General features: G+C 35.0%; 1 protein-coding gene across 3 annotated transcripts; it reads right to left on the reverse strand.

Annotated features, from left to right (window-relative positions):
* Window positions 1-349: 349 nt before the first annotated feature.
* Window positions 350-23,930, reverse strand: LOC147386636 (Leucine-rich repeat protein kinase family protein). 3 transcript variants are annotated; one of them, XM_086422226.1, is made up of 21 exons: window positions 23,787-23,930; window positions 23,316-23,467; window positions 22,120-22,270; window positions 21,587-21,658; window positions 21,341-21,412; window positions 20,954-21,097; window positions 20,784-20,855; window positions 20,576-20,647; window positions 14,581-14,652; window positions 14,236-14,304; window positions 13,734-13,802; window positions 13,481-13,552; window positions 13,309-13,395; window positions 13,129-13,197; window positions 11,900-12,408; window positions 10,612-10,770; window positions 8,835-9,118; window positions 6,858-6,909; window positions 6,348-6,598; window positions 1,457-1,591; window positions 350-795 (listed from the first exon to the last, which is right to left on the reverse strand). In XM_086422226.1, the coding sequence occupies exons 2-21, from the start codon at window positions 23,413-23,415 to the stop codon at window positions 451-453; spliced, it is 2,856 nt and encodes a 951-aa protein (XP_086278352.1). In that variant the 5' UTR covers window positions 23,416-23,467; window positions 23,787-23,930; the 3' UTR covers window positions 350-450. The 3 variants fall into 3 exon arrangements, with proteins under 3 accessions (XP_086278352.1, XP_086278351.1, XP_086278350.1); XM_086422225.1 differs by having other exon boundaries at window positions 23,771-23,906; XM_086422224.1 differs by lacking the exon at window positions 23,787-23,930 and adding an exon at window positions 23,598-23,763.
* Window positions 23,931-27,430: the final 3,500 nt, after the last annotated feature.

The raw sequence follows: 27,430 nt of genomic DNA on the forward strand, positions 1-27,430 counted from the left end.
TGAGGGATTTTGGCTTAGAGGTTGAAGATCAGGGCATTTAGGTCTTTTTCTCTTTTATAAATCTGTAAGAGAAGACTCGTGGGGTGGAGGTGGGGGAGCATGTCATTAGTTTGAAAGCATCGAGGGATTTCTCAACTATTCACCAAAAAGAGGGGGGTATGTCTCCATCTCAGAAATCCATATTACTGTGTGATTTTCATGCAATATTAGAAATAAATATAACAATATATTCTCAGATCATACAGCTAAACCTATGGTTACAAATAAATACAGCACAAAAAAAGTGCCACATGGCAGTATTTTGCATCATAAATATGCGAGACAGGAATTAAGAGCAACACCAAAGGCGGAACGAAACTATAATGATGCTTATACATGTAGGAATATGAGGGAGAAGAAAATCCAGTTCTTTTTCCAGTACAAGAAAATATTATACAAGAGCTTTCTCAGTCATCTAGGTGTAATTGTGGGCATTACTCCGCTCACAAGGTCACTGCCAGAGACATCTAACGACATGTATGAGTTCTTTGTCGCAGAGGATGACGATGGTGGGCTCACTTCCCGCTTAGGATCAGAGACCATTGATTCTGATGGGGCTGTGTCAGATTCTGGCATCATAAGCCAGAGATTCTCTAGTTCCCTGACCACATCTGCCATTGAAGGTCGAGAATCTGTCTCATCTTGACAACACTTGAGGGCCAATGTCATAAACTTCTCTACACATTCCGAAGGATAAGATCCCATGCGTCCATCTATGATTGAGAAGATCATACCAGATTGATACCTCTGATTCACCTAGGATTGAGCAATACAAATATTCTTTAACCAAAAAATTGTCATATATGGTGTGTCTAGGAATCACATACGATGTAGGAATAAGCTTTTACAGTTTTCCATTTTTTATTTTTTATTTTCTGTCTTTTTTCCTGTGTAGAAGCTCGAAGCATGGATTCAAAACTCGGTTTGAATCATTCTTTTTTTAAAATGGTCAAATGTAGTGAACAGTCCACGAACAAATGTATGGATCTGATGGTTGAAATCAGTCAATTATCTAGACTCTTGACCAAGAATATCTTGGGTGGGTGTTCATAAAATCATGGATTTGACCCTGAATCTGCGACAAGCATCCTTAAAATTGTGATTTTTCTTTGTATAATGATTTTCTGACTCCCCTCTTGGACATATGCCCCCATCACAGAACCATAGATCATTTGCATCGGGATACGCATAATCATAAATATTTTCTTGTGTATCTCGAGGCAAATGATATTCGGTTCTGTGATGGAGGTGTATGTCAGAGGGGCATCATATTATCATGACTCTTTTTCTATTGATAGGTAAAAGATTTTATAGCTCAAAAAGGGAAAGGAAAAGGTTTAAAATTGTGATTCTGTCTACAGTACTCATTTTGAAAAATTCTAGATTCAAACTTCAAAAGTAAGTGGTGAGTAAATACCTCTCGAACAATGTTTTTACCATGTGAGATTGGTTGCATCCCAGTTAAGAGCTCTAGAAACACAACTCCAAGACTATAAACATCACTCTTGTCTGTCAACTTGTGTGTTAAGAAGTATTCCGGATCGAGGTAGCCCTGCAAAGAAATTTCATTCCATGTTGCCATCACGTATTTAAACAGAACATAGGCACTCGACCGGCATTTCTTTCAAAAAGTTTATTCTATAATTTAACTGTTTCAAGTTTCCAGATACATTATCCAGGTTGTTTTTTAAGTTCCACATACGAGTTGGTCAGTATATCTATATTTTGACAAATAGAGGTTTTCTCAATAACTACATAAAACTTCGTATTTTAAATAATTAAAGATTGTATCTGTAGATAATATAAAACGTAGTCTTTTAAGAAAAGAGAAGGAAAAAAACAAAGATTAGTTGAGAGTCATGAAAAGTGACTCCAACCCTAGACGTCGGCATCAATATGCATGCGGGAAAGTATTACAAACGATAAATGACAAAAATACCCATATCAATAATAAGTACTTATAACTACACTAAACACTCCCCCCCCCCCCCCCCCCTTCAAGCTGGAGAATATATATCATGTAGTAATCTCAGCTTGTTATAAATATAATCTACCATATTACAACTCAATGACTTGGTAAACGAATTAGCCAACTGATCTTTGGACTTCACAGAAGGAGTAGCAATCCTACTTTTCTCTCTTCTTCTCAAACACTACGTTTACATGGTATCAAAGTGCATCGTGAAATTTGGATTTGAGATTCTAACCTCTTTCTCTTTCACGTTTTACTTTTGATTTAGGGGTAAAATATGATTCTTCTTGACATGATTTGAGGCTAAGAAATCATTGGTGTTTAAATCCTCCTGTGAAGGTATGTTTGTTGTTGTGATTGTGTTTATACCCTCATGTGATTGAATCTAAGATGGATTTTCATGGTTTATGTTGTCTCGCCCTATTCTAGCCAGTGAGATTTCAACGGGACTGTGTTTCGTTGCTTCTCTCAAGTTTTTTGTGGGGCGATTTCTGCAGAGGGCACTTCTTTCCAGTTCTCTCAAATTTTTATGAGTATTTATCTAGTCATGAGAGGGGCAATTTTTCCATGAGAGGCTTTTAACCTATATTTTGGTTGCTACTTCTATTTCGCTTTTATTGGAAAGAGTATAGAGCAATCCTAGTGTGGTCCAGTATCTGATTCATGGAGCAGAAAACAAACATGAAATCTTCTACAGACCTTATAGAGTTTAGATGACTTCTGATAACTTAATGGAAGCATTTATATGCAGGGATCTAAAGTAATGGGATGTATTTTGAAAGTAAAGAGAAGATGCATTCACCTAATCAAGGATAAGCCTACTTCTAATGACCCTAACATGATTGAGGCATGAGGTTGCTTAGATAGTGACATGGATGTGGAGCAATATGGAGCAACAATAAATGCTATATTTATATTTTTGGACTCAACCAAGGAGATATGGGAGGAAGTGAAATAGTATTCACTTTGAAACAAATAATGTTACTCAGATTTATGAGCTTGCACAAGAGTGAAAAACTTAATAAATAGCAACACATCACTAGTAATATTCAGAAAACGCAGAAATAAAGGGAAGATATGGATGTGATTGTGACTTTCCTCCCTCAGGCCAGAGTATGAGACATTCAGGTCTCTAATTTTGGAAAGTTGGGACCTACTTACTGATGTTTTTCTCTCTCATATATATATACGGGAAGCGTTCGTAGGCACTAAAGAGAGCCAAACATTTTTCAAAATAGGGATTAGAAGAGATCATCCTCACAAAAATCAGCTCATTCCGAAACTTCTAACCCTAGTTTACAAGTTGAAGAATCGTGGACCATCCGATTTTTGTAAACCACTTTTAGTGGGGTTAGAAGTTTCGGAATGGGTTGATTTTTGGTGAGGATGATCTACTCATCATAGAGATTATCCTCACAAAAACTCAGCTCATTCCGAAACTTCTAACTCATACATTGAAAAAATGTTTGGCTCTCTTTAAGGCCTCCAAACACCACCCGATGTGTGTGTGTGTGTGTTTTCATATCTTGGGTATCCGGGCCTCTTGAGCACCTAACTAATCCCACAGAGCACGCATATCACCCCTTCCACAAGTATAAGGTGTACTGTGATAAATCCCAAGGGGGGAATCAATCTCAAGACCTCCGCTTCTTGAAGCATGGTGCTAGCCATCCACCTTATTAGATAATGGCAGTAGTGGGAGTCTCAGATCAACCTTAGGGACTGCAGAGAGCGTGGTTATGCGAGTCATAGTCGTGGTAAAGATTCAGGAGAGGCTGAGTGGAGGCCTTGGAACTCGTAAGCATACCCATTGTGGCCTTCATGGTCATACAACATATTATTGTGAAATTTACATGACAGACCAACAGCCTATCAAGTTTCACCGTCAATACAAAATGAACCATGTTAGCCTCCCAATGTTGTCATATGCAGCTGCACATGCAATTTCAAAAGCAAATGCCATGTAGGCAGAAGCGAATTTTTTTTCCGTTGGCTACTTATATGATTTCATATGGTAGAGTGTGAGTGCATATTATCCAATGGGCAGAAATATGACTGTTGAACACCAATTATTATTATTATTTTATTTTAGGGGGGGGGGGGGGGGGGGGGGGGGGGAGTGAGAGTTCTTCTCTCCAGGGGTGAGTATGAAAAACTCATAGCCATGTCTCAACCCCAGTCATCCTCCTCTATTACTAATTTAGCCTAGACTAGTATAGCATCGACTTGTTTACTTTTCACATATAGTCCCTAGACCATTGATTCTGATGCATCAGACCACATGATAGGTATTTTTAATTTATTGTCTTCTCTTATCTCCTCTACTTGTCGAAGTGTTAGACTTGTTGATGGTTCTTATTCGAAAGTTGTTGGGTCGGTAAATCTCAACGTCATCCCAATATCTGTCATATGTTTTCTATGTTCTTAAATTTCCTCTTAATTCTTTATCTGTGATTTCCAAGATCTAAAGACGAGGAAGTCGATTGGTGGTGGGCATAAAGTAGATGGTCTATATTAACATGACAGTGCTCCTGTTTGTACGACTCTTCAATTGTAATGACAAGAAACAATTATTTTGAACAAATTCTACAACAAATTGGTCTTTTGGGGTAAACGGTTGTCAACAAATTACACTTCGAGGTATTGGCAAATATCGAAAATTTGATAAGATAGATTTTTGACACTTTGACCCCACCAGTAGACTCAAAAGCATTGAGAATCCTAGTTTTAATTGTAAGCATGAGTAAATCCGAATGTGATTGGATAAGATATCAAAACCTAGTTTTCTAGAAATCTTTTCAAAAAAATCGAACTGTATTATTAGGTAGAGCTCGAAAAATTATTCAGAATAGAAGTTTGAATGAAATAGATTGGAATATGCAAGTAGCATTGTCATCATATATTGGAAAATCAGGTAAGAATTTCGAAATTCTGACATACACGAAATGACTTGGTCTCGTGCAACAAACATAATGGAAAGGAAAAAATTATCAAAAAAATATATTAATTAATAAATTTAAAATAATAAAACAAATTAAGTTTTGAAAATATGAGTTAATTTATAGTTATTTATAAAATGGGGGGTCAAAGTTGAATTAGTGATTTAGTCGGGGGGGTTGTTTAAAAAAATATATCATATTTGGTTGGGGGAGGGGGGGGCACGTGTCCCTAAAAAGAGGGTTTGAGACTCATTTTGCCCCATCCCAACCAACATATATAGGAGAAAAGAAAAGAACGAAGAAGTAAGGAAAGAAAGAACAAAAAAAAGGAAGAATGAAGAAAAGAACAAGGAAATAAGGTCCTTATTTTTTTGTATAATAATTTTAGAAATTTGTTAAAAAAAATTAGTTATTTTCTAGTAAATTATTCAGAATTATATATATATAATAAAACACAACTAAGTTGGAATAGTTGTAGCTGAAACAAATGTCCCATCATCTACAATTTTGTGGATTAAACCTCCCATCAAGCTATAGTGTCATGGGACCCACTTTATTTCCTTTATTCTTCACCTCCTCTAATTTTACAATATTTTCTATTCTACCCATTTAATCCACTTTATTATTTTTCATCTTTCACTTTTTAATCTCATTTTTTTATAATGCCCCTCCAACTCTATTTTTTTTTCACTTTTACCCCCCCTTAACCCGAAAGATGATGCCCTCCCTCTAACTTTACTATATTTTCTCTTTTACCCCTTTAATCCACTTTATTGTTTTTGGTCTCTTACCCCTTTAATCTCAATTTTTTTAATAATACCCTTTCCATCAAGCTATAGTTTCTTGGGACCCACTTTATTTCATTTATTCTTCACCTACCCTAACTTTACTATATTACCTCTTTTACCCATTTAATCCATTTTTATTATTTTTCATCTTTTACCCATTTGATCTCAAATTTTTTATAATAACACTCCTCCAACTTTATTTTTTTCGCTTTTACCTCCTTAATCAGAGAAGATGACCGTGCCATAGGCAAGGTTGAACTCTAATATATATATAAAGGAGAGAGGAGGTCTATCTACTTAGTTAGACTCTCTCTCTCTCTCTCTCTCTCTCTCTCTCTCTCTCTCTCTCTCCGTCATTTTCTTCTCTTTATCTTCTTCTCTTCTAAAACCCTAATTCTTCAATCTAACAAAAACAATTCTAATTTATTATGTTTGGCTGATAATCGAGTTGACCATCCTTTTATGTAGTGAACTTATTCTTCATTAGGTTGGAAGAATGGTTTAAATTACAGTTGTACATAATAATGGTATAAATGTTATTAGCATAAAATGAAGTGAAAAGTGGAACCAGCAAATGAGAGGCAATGTTAAATCTGATAATGTGCTTACAGGGGTGCCTTTTACAACTGTGGAGACATGACCAGGAACTATCCCTTCGATATCTGGAACTGGGGCAAGTCGTGATAGTCCAAAATCAGCAACCTTGGCAGTAAATCTAGAATCCAACAATATGTTGCTGGCTTTGATATCTCGGTGGAATATCGGAGGATCAGCTTCATTATGGAGGTAGAGGATACCCTTAGCTGAACCCAAGGCAATTTGCAACCTCATAGAAAAACTCAGAGGTTCTTTTGATTTAACTGTGGTAACATAAACACCATTGATTCAGAACTCTATCGAAAAAATAAATAAAATGCAAAAAGGTATATGAAATTGTACAGCCCCAAAATACTCCCAACTATAAAAAACTGACTGCACAAAATACTCAACTAGAGTAATCAAAATTAATTTTTCAGCTAACCAATAATTCATAGAAACTGATAACAGAAATTAAGTTGAAAGAACAGAAAGGGAAAAAAGTAAAAAAATCAAAATCAAAGGAAGAACAAAAAAGCTTACTGGAAAGGTGATGCCTCAGTGTTTCATTTGGCATGAATTCATAAACTAACATCTGCATGGGCACCAATAACAAGGAAAGCATATTATCCTCTTTCAAATGAGAAACCTCCATAATTATATAAAGGTAGAAGAGTACATTTACAACGTAATTTTTGGTATAGAATCCCACTTATTTTCTTGGAGAAAAATATTCATCTGAAGTTGTGAATTCAGCTCCAAACGAAGGAAGAATCAAAAGCATGCTGTTTTTACTGGAAACTAAAGCTCTCTCATTTGTTTAAAAACTAATGATGGATTTATATTTTTGACTTACCATAGAAACCTTTTGTACCTTATGTATAATAAAATAGGAAGTAGCAGTTTCATGACCTATAATGGTAATGACTCCTAATCCCAGAAGGTGAGACTGTAAACTTTAGTCTATTGAATTGTACAAGTTCCCATACATGCACAGAATAAGAAATAAAGATGGAACAATAATACCAATAGAAAGGTCATTACAATTTACAAACAAATTTCCTGACGAAATAAAAGATAAAAAGCAGTTACAAAGATTCCTAGGAAGCTTAAATTATATTTTGCATTATTTTTGTCCTGAGTTTCAATCTTCTTACTGTTTATATTTTAAGGGTTGGATGGGTTGACACCAAGGTATTAAATTTCGATTCGGTGGCTATTTCGGTAACCCCAAAAACAAAAATATTTCGATCAGTGTAGAAATGAATATAACTTTCATGGAAATGATGAAAATATTGAGTTTTTATTGAAATTATAGGAGACAAAACAATCATTAAAATGCACTCATAAATCATAAAATAAAATTAAAAAACAATTACAACCAGATGAAGTGTAGAAATGAAGATAAACAATGTTCCGATACATGTATGAGCAAGTATTTGAGAGCTAGAAAGTGAAAAACAACAATATCTCACATGGAAACGAAAAATATAATAGCAAATTAACTACATGCATGTTAATATGCAAAACATTTGCATGATGAACAAACCATTAACAACTATTTTCACACATTATTATATTTTTATTTTTTAAATATGTATGAATAAATTGTTAATATATCCAATTAATTATAACATAATATTGGATGTGCGTGCTCAGATGAGAAGGACTTCAGGCAGCACTTGTTGTCGTCGATACGGAAGGGTCCCCCTTTCTACAAACAACTTATAAGTTTTGATATTTTCATAAATTTTATCAATATTTTAAAAATAAATCAAAGAATATTTCAATCGAAATTTATTTTTTATTGAAATGTTTTCATGAAAATATTGCATTTTTATACATAAAATTTGATTATTTCTATCAAAATTCACAATTCACCAAAATATTTTGAGAAAATTCCAACAAAATATTTACAAAAAGTTGGTTAAATTTCATGTTGGATCTTGTGGAAATGGAAACATTTTGGTTCATTTCATGGAAATATGTCGATATTTAAAACTATGGTTGACATTTTTTTTTTCAAACACTAAACAACACATTCATGAGGCCCCCATGGAAACAAAAGAGACACATGCATGCATGAATACATAAGCATACGAGTACATGCATATGCTTCATGTAATAGAATAATATATAAATACCCTGCATTCGATCTAATAGAACATACACAATAGCACAAGGAAAAAGTGTAACTTCAGTACAATATTCTCCAATCTTATATCGTTCGGTTTTCTTTCATCCTTTTTTTGGGGATAAGTTTTATCTATCATAATTTAGAACGTCTTCAAATAAAGCAAATATTAGAATCCTTCACATGAATGACCTTTATGATTTTTAAAATCCTTTAAGACTACAAACTAGTATCCATACTTAACATGCATTTGTTACTTGTTAAACAAAACCAAGTCAATTCCGAAGTTGTCATGCTAAGGGTGTGAGTGAATAGGATAACTAAATCTTCTACGTAGAATATTAAACCATTTACAGGTTCAAGAATGCAAGATACTGACAAAGTACCTGTTCACCTTCTTCATCAACATAGCCAATCAAAGAGACCAGGTTACGATGATGTAACCTTGATAATAGTTCTATTTCTGTTAAGAACTCTTTTTCTCCCTGTAACGATCCCTCAAGTGCACGCTTTACAGCCACAACGGTTCCATCAGCCAAAACACCTCTATACACCTTCCCATAGCCTCCTTGCCCAACCTGTGTGGAGTCGTTGAAATTGTTCGTGGCCATTGCCACTTCTCCAAAAGTGAAACATTTAACACCATCAATTTTGATTGGTGTTTTTGACACTGCAAAAAAAGTACATTAAGCACATATGAATTACAACAGTTGGTACAATAACTTTTCCTAATACATTGGTCACAGACTTCAAGTTGGAAAATATTTTTACTTTGACACTACAAAAATCCATGGTTAGCTATGCATGAATTGGGATTCACATCTGACATTTTTAGCCATATCCGAAATTTTTATGGTAATAGTACTTCAGAACAACAGCAGAATATTTTTTTTCATCAGAGAGAAAATAACCAAAAATTTACAATAGTACAAAAATATGAACATTAATAAGTTGTTTTTTATAGGTAAAGGAATCTATTAAAAAGGAGGTCGAGGAGACCAACCACAAATACAAATAAAACGAAAGCAGCACACAACATTAATAAGTTGTTAGCTCTATAGCCACGTTCCTGTACCCTGTGATTTAGGGGTCAAGCAAGTCCAAAGCCTGTATCCACAACTAGACTGATAAGAACTAATCTAGTGGAGGACTAGTATACCATATCTGTTTGTATAGTTGTAGTATCATACACGATTTAAAGTTCAAAAAACCTGTCAACCAAAGTTTTTAACACAGAACAGTTACACTAAAGCTTTGCAGGCACCATCTCTTCCAAAGCAGCAGTAGAGTTGCATTGGAAACTTATAACAAATTTAATAATGCTAGACACTTGAGATCATTATATTCTAACACTAATAAGTGAGGAAAGTCATTTAAGTAGCAAAAGTCTTTAGGCATATAAAACTAAAGACGTAAGGGGTAAGCCTTATAAGCATTCATTCTAATTGAATAAACAATTAAAATAGAAAAAATTCTAATAAAAGAGAAAAGTTAGGAAAAACCTATAAAAAATATGACAATCCACAATTCCAAAGTTTAATATCCAAAACTCATAAAATGAAATTAAATTGCACAAATCCATAATTTAACTCTTTCCAACTTTCTAAATTTTAATCTTCCCCCCCCCCCCCCACACACACACACACGCAAGCACAAAAAGAAAACAGACAAAAAAACAAAACAATACACTCTTGAGTGTAGCAACCACTCTAACTAAATAAACATAACACCACTCTAAAACTAAAAGAGGAAGAAGAGGAGGAACTTCTGCATGAGAGAAAAATAGAAATAGGTCTGAAATAAAAACTAGTAGAAGAAGAGCTAGAGATTGTATGTAAATTGAACTCTATAACAAAGAAAACTTAATTATTATGAAGACTATTATGTAATTAGACATAAAAAATAGAGGGGGGAAAATACAATAATCCCCATAAGGCTTATGCCTTGATCAAAAATGTCAAAAAGGTGTGTGTCCTCAAAGGCATAAGCTTTTCAACACCTCTTTCAGTAACACATAAGCTTTTGAAGAAAAGAGCCATTCCTTGAAGTCTCAAAGTTCTTTATGAGAGCCTTGCCCTGGGCAAGCCTCAAGACATAGGTCTCCTACACCTTTGAAAACATAGTTTGAGAAGACCTTGTGGATCTTACATTAGTAGTACTTACATAGACGTTTTCTTGAAACTGCACGATGTTCTTTCACACATAGTCTGATTATGAGAATTGTAACAAGAGCAGATAATATAACTGCACCAGCGATGGAACCTAACACAATGCCAATCAAGGTGCCCTTGCTTATCCCTGGTTTCGTGAGATCCGGCACCACTGCATCAGAAATAATAATCACAAACCAGATGCCTATTTATATTGCGAAATTGTTTATAACAGATCAACATTAGGAACAAAATATATAGAATTGTTACGTAAAGATCAAACTAAGGTATCCATAACGGCCTAACCACAGAGTTTGTAAGCATACAGAAAGGGAAGGAAAGACCACCATCTTTGACAAATGACTAACAAGTAGGGGTGCAACTTGGTCCGGTTCAAAGCAAGAAGTGAACCAAACCGATAGCTTTGGGTTTGTTTGGTTCAGTTTAGAACAAGTTGCGGTTCAGTTCTGGGTTAAGAAAATGGAGAATCGATCAATTCGGTCCGGTTCTCGTTTCAAGGCTTGTATAGAACCGAACCCTTGTATAATAAATAAATATATATTAATTTTTTATGAATTATTATAGGAGTTAGGACATAGATTAATGACTTTTTATCGATAAATTAATGGCATTTCTCTATGGATAGATTAATGACTATCCGTTAATCTAGTTAGGACATAAATTTCATGGTTATTATTTATTTATTTATTTTTCAATAAAAATATGTTGTTTTCAAGCACATTTATAGGATATTGGCAACCCGTAGAACTGAACAGAACCCAACCGACCTTATTTCGGTTTGGTTTGGATTGGTTTGGTTCTACAGGTATTTCTGTTCAGATCTGGTTCTTAATTAGTGGAACCGACCTATCTCGGTTCAGTTCCAATTTGACCCCAAACCCAATCAAGTTGCACCCCTACCAACAAGAAGTCAACAGATTTGATCGCCAACTGATCATTTCAAGGACCCCCTACATGGGAGCATCAAATGGTGGGTCCCACCTGCTTGCATGTGGGCAGTATTTATGCCTTTCCCTTGGTAGAGTAACCCACCCCTAAAGTCTGCTCAAACAATACCGTATAAAATTTTTAGAATCTAGCCAAAGGCACTGCATATTTACGATCAGCCCTCACCAAAGAAAATACAGAATTCAAAATTTAAACGAGACGGGCTTAGACCCATACCTCAGTTGGTTTGATGCATTGCAAAACAATTTTGAGGTCATGGGTTCAAGTCTAGCTCACCCATATATTTAAAAAAAAATAAAAAAACTTAAACGAGACTTTCATGACATACATACGTTGTTTATAAGGTCCCAAGAGAGTGAAGTTGAGAAGTTCATATGGCCCGAAAATGCTGCTGTCAGGAATTGTCCAACCGGTGAACATGTCTCTGATTCTTCGAATCTCACTTTCATTAAAGGTATTGGAGTGATTATTGAACTTGGGAAACAACTTCAAATACATCTTCAGCCGTGGACCTTTTTCCCAGAAAATTGAATCAATAGATAGTTGATAAAGATCTATCTTAAGACCAGAGGTTAAGTACAGCTCAAACTCGTTTTCATATGAAAGAAAATCTGAGAACCCAGGACTTTTCAAACGATATCCAACCATAAGAGGTGCTGCACAGAAGCAAGGCTCCGGAGATTCTGGGACGTATTCATAAAATTCAGGGCATCTTATGCTGCCACAATCAGCTGGGAAGCTTGTCGTCCTCTCTGTTTCATTCTCTCCTCCAGTCTGAGATTCACAGAACTGAACTATTTTGACTTGGTTGGAAAATGAGCATAAAGGATTTCCTTGAAGCCTGAACAAAAAATAAAACTAGTGACAAAGAAGACACTAACAAGATTACAATCGCAAAGTGCAGTTGATTCAAGTTAATCCTTAACTAAAATAAAATAAGTGAATTCTAAAGCAAACAGAACAATTTCAATAAAGATTCCTTCACGATAATTTGTTAACACGTTAATGTAACGAATACACAGTGGGAATAAGCATCTAGGGGTATTTTTTGTTTTTAAAAAATGATTTTTTTAGGACATCTTCAGTACAAAAATCGATTCCCAGGTGTATTTAATGCACTTTAACGTGTGCCCTTGGGGACATGTTAACAAAAGAGAGTTGATATTGGCACCCCAACATTTACTTATTACACCCCAATTAAAAATAAAGAAAATAAGTAAATGGTTGACAATAAGTAAAAGTTGGGGTGCCAATAGAAGCTCTCTCATTTTTTATTTTTTTGCTAGATTTCTTATTTTTGTTTAAAATTTTTTATGTGCCTAATCATAATTGTAAAGTAAACAGCTACCGCAATTGTTTGAACGTGTGTTATAATGTTTTGTAATGTTGATATAATGATTTCAGCCAAACCTTTGTAATGTTTGAATGGTGTATTTTAATCTTTAATTGTGTGTGACAAATAATTTAAGAAATTGGGGTGTAATAAGTAAAAAACTGGGGTGTCAATAGCAGCTCTCTAACAAAACCCTTTGTAATTTACAGTGCATACGCAGAAGCACACCTGATGGTGATATTTGCAGCAGGGTTAAGACTGCCTGAAATATTTGAAAGTTTATTGTTCTGGAAATCCCTGCAATGCATAGAAGAAAGTTCAAAAAGACAATAATATGAAATTGAAGGACGAATTAAAAAAAGAAAGCAGCAAAAAAAAAATTCAGGTGGAAATAGTGTTAAGTCTTACAAGATAAGTTGTTCAGTACTGTTTAAAGTTCTATTTTCCCAAATAGTAGATGGAAGAAAACCACTAAACGAATTGTTCTCCAGTGACCTGCAATGGAATTAAGCTATCATCATAATTAAATCCATGGGAACCACTATTAATTACATTGAATCGAGAGATGAAGTATACTCACAATCTTTGGAGACGGGGAAGACCTGAAAAGTTGGAAGGAATAGGTCCACTAAGATTGTTGTACGATAGATCACTGCAAATTTTTTTCAACATAATTTCTTCATTATATATAAATTAAGGAGATCAGCAGCATCATGGTTCAATGGAGATTTCAAGAAACCTTAAGATACTAAATGGCAAGATAGGTTTTTCATGAAGTATTTAATGAATTAAAAAAAAATAGATCAAGCACATGGAGAGAGAAATGTACATACATAGTAGTGATATCATCGGAAAGCTTATCTGATGGTATTAATCCACTAAGTTGGTTCCGGCTGAGATCTCTGAAATGTTAATGTCACGACCATCATAGCCATACCCCCGTCAGTAACTTTAGCATGAAACTTTGTGAAGTAAAAAAACGACCAGAGTGGCTGCTTATGAATGTAAATATCTTTACTATTATAATGAGAGAAGGTGGAGTAGAAGGGGTTTGACACCAAAAATTGGATTCCAAAAATGCCCCCACTTTAACATTTAAACTTAATACAATCAGAGTCATTTTAATCAAAAACCAAAAATGGCAATTGCACGTCGCTAAAATCATGTTGGTTGCTAATCAAAATTACAAAAATATCCTTACTACCACGTATCTTCAAACTCACCCTTTAATAAATATTTTAAATCACAAGTAAACCCTTTAAATATATGTTCATTGGCACATGCCACCTTCTTGTTAGCAATTTAAGAAACTATCAGCATTACTCACAAACTTACAAGTAGCCAAGGTTCGGTATCCTGCTTAGGTCGGGAACTGGTCCTTTCAAACCGCAGTTCCTGAGACTCCTGACAAGCCAGATAAAACAGAACTTAAACCACTTATTACAAGAAGAAATTTGGAAACTTGTACTGGGCTGGCCACCTCAATCACCATCTTTCTTTCCCATTTAATAGATGAACCTTACATCTTTCAAAAAGAAAAACTCAAGGAAGACCCTATTTGAATTAACGATTAAGAAGAATTCATGGGCATGACTTATTCTCTATTCTTTCCAAATAAGGTTTGAGAACCTCTCCAATATGAAATTTTTAACTAGAAACAATGTATTAAAATGCACTTACAATTTCAACAGGTGTGACATGTCGCCATAAGAAGCTGGAATAGTCCCATCAAAGTGATTGTTATCAAGTTGACTGCAAGACAAAAATCAAAAAGTTTACCCATGTACAATGGTAGTAATACTAAGCTAGAAAGTGGGCAACTGAGCAGAGAGAAGATTCAAAAAATTGTGAAACTTCCAAAGGAGAGATTAAATCATTGTTTTTACCTTAACATGATACCACACACAGAACCAACAACAGCATATAACATGTAAGGAAGACATTAGTTCGGCGGATAAAGGTAAAATTCTATTTATTTCGAAGTCAATTTTACAAAACTGAGGTAGATGGCAGTCTCTAACAGTCCACATTAATTAATTAAACATAAAACTAGTGAAATTAATGACAGAATTTGTTGTATTATTTTATGGAAAAAATGATGTAGAGAAACCGATGTTGGAAGAAAAAGTCATTCAAAGCGTCACCGACCTATTAAGAGAAAATCACAACTTCTGACAGTGATTTTACTGAAGGGAAATCTGATCCATTGTATGAATATGAACCAATCAAGATTAACAAGTCTACAAATATATTACTTCTAACAGACTGGTAAACAATAATCAATTACCTAGAAAAGAAATAGATTTATCCAAAAAAAACCAATCAATAAACAGCCCAATGTTAGGAAAGAGTCAGAGTTTGAGCCCATGCTCACACCCAGATCCTTGGGGCCATATATATATAGGGTGGCGTTCAGAGGCCATAAAGAGTGCCAAACATATTTTCAATATATGGGTTAGAAATTTTTTAATGGGCTGATCTTTTCTGAGGATGATCTCTATAATGAGGAGATCATCTTCACCAAAAATCAGCCCATTCCAAAACTTCTAACCCCCATCAAAAGTGGTTTACAAAAATCAGACGGTCCACGATTCTTCAACTTGTAAACTAGGGCTAGAAGTTTCGGAATGAGCTGATTTTTCGAGAGGATGATCTCTTCACCATAGAGGTCATCCTCACAAAAAAAAATCAGCCGATTCTGAAACTCCTAACCCCTATTTTGAAACTTGTTTGGCTCTCTTTAGGACCTCCGAACATATATGGGTGGGATCACCATCCAACGTCTTTTGGTGAGGAGATCATCCTCACCAAAGAATAGCCCATTCCGAAACTTCTAACCCCATCAAAAGTGGTTTACAAAAAATGGACGGTCCACGATTCTTCAACTTATAAAGGGGGGTTAGAAGTTTCAGAATGGACTAATCTTTTGGCGAGGATGATCTCTAAAAATCAGCCCATTCCGAAACTTCTAACCCCAGTTTACAAAACACATTGGATAAAACGTTGGGTGGTATATATATATATAGTGTTCGAAAACCAATGTTGGGAGACAAAATTTGTCCTATATGTTGGGCTGATTTTTTGTGAGGATGATCTCCTCACCATAAAGATCATCCTCACAAAAAATCAGCTCATTCTGAAACTTCTAACCCATGTAGGACAAAGGCGTTGCCTCCATGTTGGCTCCCTAATGTTGGCTGTCAAACAGGACCCTAAATATATATAAATATATATATTATATATATATATATATATATATACCTAATGTTGGCTGCCAAACAGGACCCTAAATATATATAAATATATATATATATATATATATCATTCTTTTAAGCTTTAATGCATTATTCAACCAGCTGAAGAGGCCAAAAGATTAAATGGGCAATCTTTAAATGAGCAAAATGGACCCAAAGTGTACTAGACTGAACTTAATCAATTTGGGTCCTCTGCTGCTACTTTTAGCCCTTTTTTCCACATTAGGTTCAAAATATTTGCCGAGCCCAACTGTGAGGGAGCCACACGGTGAGTCCAGGCCCATATTCTTGGGCCAACTCCTTGAAGTTCAAACTCCCTAACGATCAAATCCGTTGGCCAAGAATCTATACCCATGTTTTCCACTTGAGTGGTAACTTCAACTCATCTCATTGTGCCCAAATCCAAGCTGGTTTCAATTCTTGAGCCAAAACATATGCTTAGACCCCGATATCTAGGTTCAAATTAGCACCAAATATCCTTAGGTTCTAGATTGCAAAACCAACACCTGATTCATATACTCAAGTCTGACATGAATCATGGCCAAAATCTGATACAAATCAGGGTGAAAATTTGACCTCGAATCAGATCCAAAATCTGTATAAAATCACATGGATTTATATGACAAGAATGGACATAGATCACTTTCACAAGCCACCTTTTGCTTATACTTGAAATGTTACCTAAGCTATGCAACCTCCTTGGACCTGATCATGAGCCTAATAGAAGAATAATAGAAGAGAAACCATCCAGTCTCAATGAGAGATCTTGGCATGAATTTATAATAATCAAAGAGTCAAAAAGACAAAAAAGCCCTTGCAATAAGAAATATGAAAATAAAAGCTATTACTAAACAATTAGGACTAAAATAACTATATTATTTCCAATACCCCCCTCAAGTTGGAGCAAATATATCTAATAAACTCAGCTTAACAAAATGAGAATTGGTGATAGAAGGACCAACAGACTTCATAAGCATGTTGACAAGTTGATCTGAAGAAGGTACGAAGACTGTCTAAAGATCACCAGATCTAACTTTCTCCATGAGAAAGTGAACATCAACCTCAATATGCTTAGTTCTTTCGTGGAGAAACTGAGTCAGAAGCAAGCATGATAAAAACAAAGTAGAAGAACCGAAAATAAGAAATCGCAATTCTGTCAACAAAGATCGAAGCCAAATTAGTTCACATGTGCCAAGGGCCATAACACGATATTCAGCTTCAGCAGAAGAGCGAGAAACCACATTTTGTTTCTTACTTTTTCACGAGATAAGATTATCACCATGAAATATACAAAATTTAAAGGTAGATCTCCTATCTATAAGAGAATCAATATAATCAGCATCTGTAAAACAAGACCAATGTGGTTGAGCAATAGATGAGTAAAAAGCACAAGATCGAGACACGACTTCAAGTAGCGAAGAATACGATAAACGGCATCAAGATGAGAAATACGCAGAGTATGCATGAACTAACTGACCACACTAACCGTAAAGGACAAGTCCGGTTTAGTATTAGTTAGATAAATCAGACAACATACAAATCTCTGATAAGAAGAAGGATCTGACAAAAGATTACCAAAGTCAGCATGAAGACGATGGTTCTAATCCATATGGGAAGAAGTAGGACAACAATCAGGCATCCCAGTATCCTGAAAAAGATCCAATGTGTATTTACACTAACAACAAGTTCCAATGCATGTTCACAAATCCTAAAAAATAATGAGACTACCTAGATCATTCCCCAACACTTAGATGATTGATAAGTTGACCCATATTGATTAGGAAAACTCTTTCCTCGACCCGTTATGGCAAAAAGGGTATTTTGGTCATTTCACCCACTTATGCCATGACCACCCCTTAGTGGTAGTTTGAGGATGTTCTACATAGTAAGATCTATTAGATCCCCAAATGACGTGTCAATCGTAGTTACCGTTTGAAAGGTATGATCGAAATACCCTCAATGGCATTTTGGTAATTTTCACGGCTCCACCAGTGGAACTCACGGTGGCTCACGATGCCACCGGCAGCAAGTGTCAAACGGTCATATTTTTTACCATTAAGCTCCGAAAATCACCCAAAATGCTATAAAACTCATTTTTGAGTTCTTTTGTGGGTTAGATTGATCCCTAAAGAACTTGTGCTCCCCCCTCTCCTATCTAAAGAGCATTCTCTACACATTGGAATGTCCAAACCTTAGTTGAAACCTCATTCAACCTAAGCTCCTCCTTTGATTTGATCCCTTCTTCACATTCTTTCAACCCTTGCACACATTGGCACATCTATTGGAGCAAAGAGTTGATGTTGAAGGAAGGAATGAAGCACGAAGAGCCAAAGAACTTGAAGACATGATTGGAACATCAGACCGTCGAGAAGCTCTTGTGGACTCAAGGACTCGAAAACCTCAAAACTTGATTGGCAAATCTCTTGTATTGAGTGAGTCCTTGTTATTTTGTTTTTATTTTTAAAAACATAGGTATAATGTTACTTGGTTCAACCTTCAAAAACCAAACTCTTGTTAGAATCGAGGATTCTTCACTAGATTAGAGGTTCATGAATTTTCAAGGAACAAAATTCACACATTTCGAGAGGATATGTTTCTCTCGATCTTAAGGTTTTAGAATTTAACCTAGATATAAAAATTATATGCAAAAGGTTCGAGGTGAACCATAAACCTCATTGATAGTGAACACCAAGACCCTTGAGAAAGTGACTTTGGGAGTGAATGTAAGCACATTGCCAAACCACTATAAAATGCTTGTCTCATGTTTGTGGAAATACCATGAATGTATGCTATGAATGAACACTATGCTATGTATGTCATACCATGAATGTTTAGATTCTAAGTGAACTTCAATTGCATTCCAAACTAGAGATTAGCCGTGAGTATGAATGTAGGCATATTACCGATCCATTAAATGTCTTATGTCTCATGCATATTTTCATAATTCTACAATTCACACTTGAATGTTTAAAATGTCATAAAATGCCATGAATGCCGAATAGGTAAATCTTATATGAATGGACCATTGAATGACATGACAAAATGAACGTTTAAATTCCAAGTGTACTTTCATTAAATCTAAATTAGAGATATGAGTGCAAAATCAAGACTAAGTGAATAACTTAGACCACATAGTCAAAGTAATCAATCTAAGCGAAAGAAATTTTAATTATCCTATTCACACCCATCCCCCCCCCCCTTCTAGGACTAGACACGGTACGAAACCCAAAATTTTCAGCTTGCCTTATCAGGCGCACGACTTCTCAAATGCTTATTAGCTTCCTGGCACGTTCTCGATCATAGTCGTTTGCCTTCTTCTTAGACGATTATTACTTTTATAGTGGACTCTCAGCCACAATCATTTGTCTTTACAAGCTCGTGTTTCTTGGACGTTTATTGGTCTCTTAGCATGCTCTCAGCAACAACCGCTTACCTTCTCAATTACTCATTTCCTGAAACTCTTATGGGCTTAGGGGTGGACTCTCAACCACAATTGCTTATTTTCTCAAGAGTGTGTCTTCTCAAAATCTTATTGGTTCCATGGCGTTCTCTCCACCACAGTCACTTTCCTTCTCAAGAACTCACCTTTTCAAACTCTTATAGGTTTCACGGCACGCTCTCAACTAGAGTTGTTTTCCTTCTCCAATGCTTGTCTTTTCAAGCATTTATTGGCTCTCCAACACATTATTCTCCATAGTCACTTATTCACACGATTGTTTTTGCATTTATCCATGTGATTTACCAAAGATTGTCCGATGTGGTGATCATCATAACCTCTATATCATGCAAGGGGCTAAATAATCTATATCGTGCAGGGGGCTAAATGTCGATGGAGCAAAATTAATCGGTCCACACGTGGACTAACCATGAGTGAGGTGGAAAGTGCAGTCTACATGGGGGGAATGAAGAAGACGCAAGTTTGGAGGCAAAAATATTATTTGATCCGCACAACCACCTATTTGGTGCCTTTTATCTAAGAAATACATTAAATTGCGGATCATTGGATGAGAGAGGAGCATTTCAATCATTTCACACGTGTTCGGCCTATAAAATATGCTATATTAGAACAAAAAAGGAAGGGACTCATCTTGTAATCCTAATCTACAAAATTTCCCTAACTTGGAGCACCCTCTCTCATTCTCCTCTCATTAAACTCATCCTCCTCCCATTGAACTCATCTTCCTCATGTATCTTCTTCCCCTTTGACTTAAGCAACGACCTCAAATGGCTGTCTTCTCGGTTTAGGCAAGGTGTCGGATCCACCTCACCCAACCTTTTTTTATTTCACCACTTGTAGCCTTGTCCACATTCATAGTTATTTTAAAGGCAAATGAAATATCAGTAAAATCCATAATATTGAAAAAAAAATCAAACAAATGAGATTTGTGTTCCACAGAAATTACTGAAAGTAGAGACCTTACAGTATAAGCAAACTAGGCAGTTCGGAGAACTCTGGCGGAAGATACCCTGATAAGTTGTTGTTGTCAAGCAGGCTGCAGAAATTCATTTTGTCAATACAAAATAGCTAGGTCACAATGAAACTGAGATGAATCAAGGATCACCACTGAAATAGTGTGAAATGATGAACTTAACAAACATGCAAGTACAAAGAGACAATCATTAACTTACAAGTGAACTAGCTGGGGTAATGTGGAAAGCTCAGGTGGAATATGTCCACTAATTGAGTTATTGTTCATGTGGCTGCACCAGAAATTAAAGTAAAAGAAACAGATTAGTAAGATGCAACATGGTTCAAGTTATTGCCAACTCAAAGCAGAATACAAAAGAATTCTACTCACAAGTGCTTTGTTTTGTTCAAGTTTGCAAATGATTTAGGTAATGGTCCTGATATATGATTCTGGTCTATTTGTATTCTGTCCAAGTTAGGAAGATAACCTAACTCATCGGGTAAAGGACCAGTTAATTCATTTCCATTCAAAAGCCTGCAAATATAGGAAGCACATTAAACTTCAACCAAGTAAATGAAAATGTTATAGTCGGCACAGAAAAGAAAAATGAAACCAAGCTCAGATAGAATTGAAATGAGAAACCAAGCAAATAGGGCACAATTTTTTTTTCCTGTAACTGCAAATCCAAAGCGGCAATAAGGAAATATGTGTGTTCCAGTATGGAAATAAGAAACAAAACACATAGACCGCACTTTTTTAGCCAAGACCGCAACTTACAGGAGCTTCAAAGATTTAATATTGCCTATCTCCTTCGGTATACTCCCACTTATTTGGTTCCACATGAAATCCCTTCCAAAACAAAAATAAAGGCAAATGTATCAGCTTCAATGAGAACTTTTTTATGCAAGTGTTTAGTGAAAAGTAGCGTAGTAGTGAAGATGACAACCTAATTAAAAAAGGCCCAAATATTCAAGTTCTTCATTAAAATATATTCACATCATAAAGAATATGTTTTGAACTCACAATATTATCATGTATGATAATCGACCAAGCTGAGGTGATAAAGTTCCAGAGAGATTCATACTTAGCAATTGCCTGCACAACGAAATATCATTTAGAAGCTGAATTATTAAGATGTGCTTAATACCTCTATATATTAAACTTAGCAAAAAAAAGACTTATACATTAAAAAAAATAATTGTTCACATTAAACTTTGAATCAATTGTAGTCCACTGTAGAAAGGATTTTCCCCATTCTGAAAAATGCAGAGGTAAAGTTTTTCATATAATTGAGAATAAGATATGGTGTTCAAATAATGCACCAAATTTTGGTTTCATGCACATTTTGGCCCAGTTACTACAAAATCAATATAGCTGTTTAAAGAAATAATTTCTGTACAAAGCAAGCCTTACTTATATCATGAGACCAACCAATAAAAATTCAACTGCAAAAACTGGAAAAAAGAGAATACAAGAATATCCTTGGGAGAACAAACTAATTCTATTCATGCTTTCTAATTTGCATGAATTAGAAAAAGTAAAGGGGAACGACATACAGTTCTGAGACATGTAGGTAGCCATCATTCTCTGGCATATTGAAGCACAAAACTCCTGTCCAATTCGATGTACATGGATCTTCCTTATTCCAATTCCACAGATTGTTCATAGGATCATTCAGACTTCTCTTGATGGCCCGTAGTGCATTGACTGTAGATGATGCAAATGGTAACTATATTATAATGACAATAACAAGTTTCAGATAAATTAGAACAGTTTACACTAAACAAAAAATAACTTTTTTGATCGAACATCTCTGGAAAATAAGCAATCTTATCTCACTAAATCAAAGAATCAACAAGGTTTAACAAATGATAATAATAAATACAAAATGATGATCACTGTCATGTTCTGCAACTAATTCAACAGAGGTAAATAATAATGGAAACATAGGCCAAATGACGGGGCCAGTACAATGTAAACCAGAGGTAAGGTCCATAGCTTATATGGTTGATACAAAAATAATCAACAGCAACTACTTTCAAATGATTATAATTGTGTTCTTTCCACATACACCCCAACAAATGGAAATGTGTTGATTCAATCCTAACTTACTCACGAAAAACGAAAGATTGACCCAAACATGGTAGTGCTAGCATGCCCTCCCCCCCACACATACACACACATAAAAAAAAGTAATAAAAGATTTCCATTACAATCAAGTGGTTGGTGAAATTTGTTCATCTGAACTACCTTTTTTTTTGTATTGAAGTGTTTCCCCCACACCCTTTTGGGATGGGAGTAGTCTCTACGGTCACATGCACTGACCCCACCGAATTTTCCCAATGTTCAACAAGCTAAGTCAAGAGGCCACCAAGTTTCAAACACACGACCAGAGGGAGCAAACTCTTGTCGATAGTTTCATCATCTGACCTTTGAACCAGCTAACAATCAACCCAGCTCTAATTTACAACATAGAATTCGTTCCACCAATTTCCTTAAAGATATTACATAAGAGAACAATGGACTCCATCCAACTAAGAGAAATCACGCAGAAAATTCAGTTTGTACAAAGTTTTCACAGACAAAAATTCAGTGAAGGGACCTTGTGATAAATAATTTCTCAAGCTCAATACATGTCCTGACTAAAACATCATATAAAAATGTCTAGATCTCCTAATTCGAAGTTCCAACAAAATATTACATAAAATCTTTCAAAAAAGCTTAGACATCGAGCAATCAAGAAAACACTGACCTTCAGTAGGATCAGTAATCTGTGCTTCAACATAAAGCGGAGAGCAACACAACCAAACCGCTAGAACGGCTCCAATCATCAAAACCCTCAATTCAGACATCTTGAAACCCAATAAACCACCAGAATTCTAAAACAATTTCTGATACACAATTCTGTAGTTCGAAACAAATTCACATTAGAAATGTTTATTCTGATACAACAAAATATTAGAAACCAAATGAATCAACAATCAAGTTTTGGACATCAAGAGCACTGATTTTAGACATATTGAGAAATTATTACTCTAAGAAATCGAAATGTCAATTATGACTGAGTCACAGCGTGCGTTCGTAAGCCCTAAACGCGTTTCAATTCGATGATCCATTTTTCCACCAAAACTTGAGATAGAAACCCTTAAAAAATATAGTAGATATTGAAACTTCTATGAGAATGAGATGTTTTCCAGAGGAGCTTACGGGTGACTTCTCTTACCAGGTCACCGTGAACAGTGACGAGCTTGAGATCGGTTGAAGCCATTTTTCTTTATTATATTTTATTTCTTTAATAATGAGCTTTGCAAGCTTGACTTTTCTGAAGGTGTTTGTTGGGAAAATTTAATTTGAAAATGAGGGACGGAGGGAGAGCTGATGAGATCATCAATTCGGATAATTATTTAATGGACCCCCTAGCTTTTTCACAGTTACTTTCATTTTCACTGCTTCCAATTAGTGTGTGATGTGATCGAAAATTCAAATTGTCTAAGACCACCCATAATTTAAATCATTGAGATCAACCTTTGATCCAACCATCGCAATCAATCTTTTACAACTGTCGAGATCGATGAGCACAGATAGTCAATCTCAATGTTTGAACGTGAATCATTGAGAATAACGATTGAAGATCTTGCTCGTGATTCCCTATTCTCATCTTTGAATTAGGATTTTTTCATCTTTGTCTTGTTGATTTCATAATGAATCATAATTTTTTTTTATGTTAATCTTGTTTTAAATTTGTTTGATAATCCCATTTTAATTAGAATCTGTAGATTCAATCTATCGAACCTTCTACTTTAGGTTCACTCTTATTCTCTTTCTAATTTTCTAGCCTTATATAGTATTCAGAGTTTGCCTCGATTTGGAACTACTCTCATGACCTTCACTGAAATAATGTTTTACTCCTGGATGTTCAATCAACTGTTGCGCCTCAACGCGTTTCAAGGAGAACTAGGTAGCTCTGGGTTCAAGTGGCTTTTCACCCCTAACCACAAACTCATTTGTTGGTTCTTCAACATCAGTCGGTTTGGACTTTCACTTAGTTTCACCCAAGTTTCATCCTAGTCATGGATAGATCACTCAAGTTCGAGTCCATAAGTAGTGACAATTGCCCTATGAAAACTCAATTTCCTCCATGGATTAAGTCTCTCAATCATATTATGCTAGGACTGCAACCTAGGCAAGTTAGAAGGTAAATTCAGACTTAACCCAAGTAGCAAAACTCTCAACCCAAGCTCTACTCAATCTAACCATTGGGTCTAAGCTCACCAACCCAAGTTGAACTTGAACTTGATATTATAAAATTGGGTTGAGTACAGGTTAGCCCAAGTTAAAATACTTTGGGGTGATTTGGTCAGGTTGGGCTTGTTGAATAACCATAATTTCATTTTGATTAGTAAATAAATTTAATATTTAAAAAAAGAAGATATACAAAAGTAAAAAAAAAAAACAAAATTACTCGTAAATAAAATCAAATGCAACCTTTAAATCCATCATTAAGAGAATATTTAGATAAATCATAATAAATCAAAATTCACATTAATATTAACTAATTGTCCACAAGTCATAATAATAAAATAAAATAATATTAAAAACTAAAATCTATCATTAATATAAAAATATTTATATATTATTAAATGACATCTAGTACGGATTGAGACGAGTTGCTCATACACTCAACCCAAGCTCAACCCTAATTCAAATTGGGTTGAGATATTCTAACTCAAACTCAACTCATTTTTCACATAACTCAATCCAAGCTCACCCAATTATCGAATTGAGTTCGGGCAGTCCACCCAGGTTGCAATCTTTTACTAAACTGAGTACTTACATGTCTCACTTGAGTTAAAGTGTGGAATGAGTATCCTGACTGAACCTCTCTCTCATGGAATGAACCTCTTTCTCATGGAATGATTCCTTCAACTTGAACATTGAGATGCATTTCCCTTCCCATTCATCCTTGCCTTTGCATTAGTGGCCACGTGGAGTCATATCCTTGATCCATGTCATCAAATATAATTATGTCCTCACAATTGATTTTAATAACTTGACTCATCAATTCTCAACAATTTGAATTGGACGTTTTCTCAGGATGAGGGGACATTAATATTTTACAAGAGAACTTCTATTGCCACACCAGCTTTTACTAGGAGTGCTGCAAGAAGTGTGTTAATTCTTTAGTGATTTATAATTGGGTGTTCCTAACAAACGTTGCTGTGGCAATAATTTTTATTATTTTTTTATACAAAGTGGGTTGTTAAGATGGCGTCCCAAAGCTCGGAGTCCAAAATTTGGAGGAACCCTCCTCCTATTTATGTACACATTGCAGTAATGTTCTTGAATTTTTATCTTTTTAGAATGCCCCTCTATGTTTTTATGAATAGTTGAGATACCCTCCTTGTGTGCTCAAACTAATGACAGACTACCCTTGACTTCAGTCGTCTCTTATAGATCAAAGAAAAAATTGATCTAAATACTCTCATCATCATTATCATCACCATGATTAGATCTGGAAAAAAATTCAAAGATTTTCGTGTTGAATTTTTATTAATCTAGTGAGAAGAACAAGGTCAAAGGGCTTGTTACAAATTTGAAAACATGAAGAGTATCTCAAACATTCACAGGAATCCGAGGTGCCACACGTCATCATAGGAGAAGGGTAATTTTAAAATTTCTCAAAACTTAGGGGTGCATTTAGGTAAATATCCTTAGCGCAGGGTTTATAAGATAATTTTTCCTAATCAATTTGGTTGTTTTGCAAAGCTGCGAAGAAGAGCTTTCATCGCTTGGATATCGTTTTCCGGATGTGACACTACAAACAACGCCACTGGATCGGTGTGCACCTAATTTGAGCGACGGAGAATTTTATGTTGATTGGACGTCATAGCGCTGACAATTGTACTTGATCCCTGATTTTATAAGCGGATCTGATTGTGACCATTAATTAATAATTAATAAAAAAAGATTTTCTATTGTCACGCCAGCTTTTATTTATAGTACCCCAAACTGTGTCACAATTTAACATGTTTGTTTAGGTGAATCTCCTTTTCCTTTGTTGAAATGATGAAATTTCGAATTCAATACATTGATCATTTTAATTCTCAAAACGTGTATTTGTCATTTTTATAACATACGAATTATTGAGTTCGTCACTTTTAATATCTATGAATTTGTAGACATATCAACGAATTCATTAATTATAAAAGTGTCGAATTCACTCAAAATGCATGTTTTGGGAATTAAAAAGAAAGTGTATCAAAATCGAAATTTAGACAAAAGTTGTACATGTTTTGAGAAAAATCCCTTTGTTAATTAAATGAATTGAGGTGCTCTGAGAAAAGTTGGTGGGGGCAATAAAATATCTTTTAAAGAAAATGAGATCATCTAAATGTTGCACTATCATAAACCTTGAAGACCGAGCATGTGCTGAATGTGGTCCATTAAACCCATTAATACAATGGGGGCTCCTTTGGACAATCACTTCACAAAGATCAAGTTTTTAGAAAAGAATAAATAATAAATTCTAATATATACATATATATATATAATAAAATACAACTGAATTACGACAATTTTGTATTTTTTTTTAGGTGGGACAAATGTCCTATTAACCTACACATTTTTTTGTCTTTACCCCTCACTCTATCTAATTTTTTATATCTCCTCTTTAACCCATTTGATTGTTTTTTTTTTACCACCTTTATTTTTTTAATAATAAGATAGGGCCCATGTGTGTGTGTGTGTGTGTGTGTGTGTGGATAAACCTCCCATCAAACTTTAGGTTTGTGAGATTCATTTTGTTTCCTTTACTCTTCATTTCTTCTAACTTTACTACATTTTTTTTTATCCCATTTTAACATATTT

This window comes from Akebia trifoliata, chromosome 14 (genome assembly GCF_017979445.1).
Source record: "Akebia trifoliata isolate Shusen 1 chromosome 14, ASM1797944v1, whole genome shotgun sequence".
Lineage (NCBI taxonomy): Eukaryota > Viridiplantae > Streptophyta > Magnoliopsida > Ranunculales > Lardizabalaceae > Akebia > Akebia trifoliata.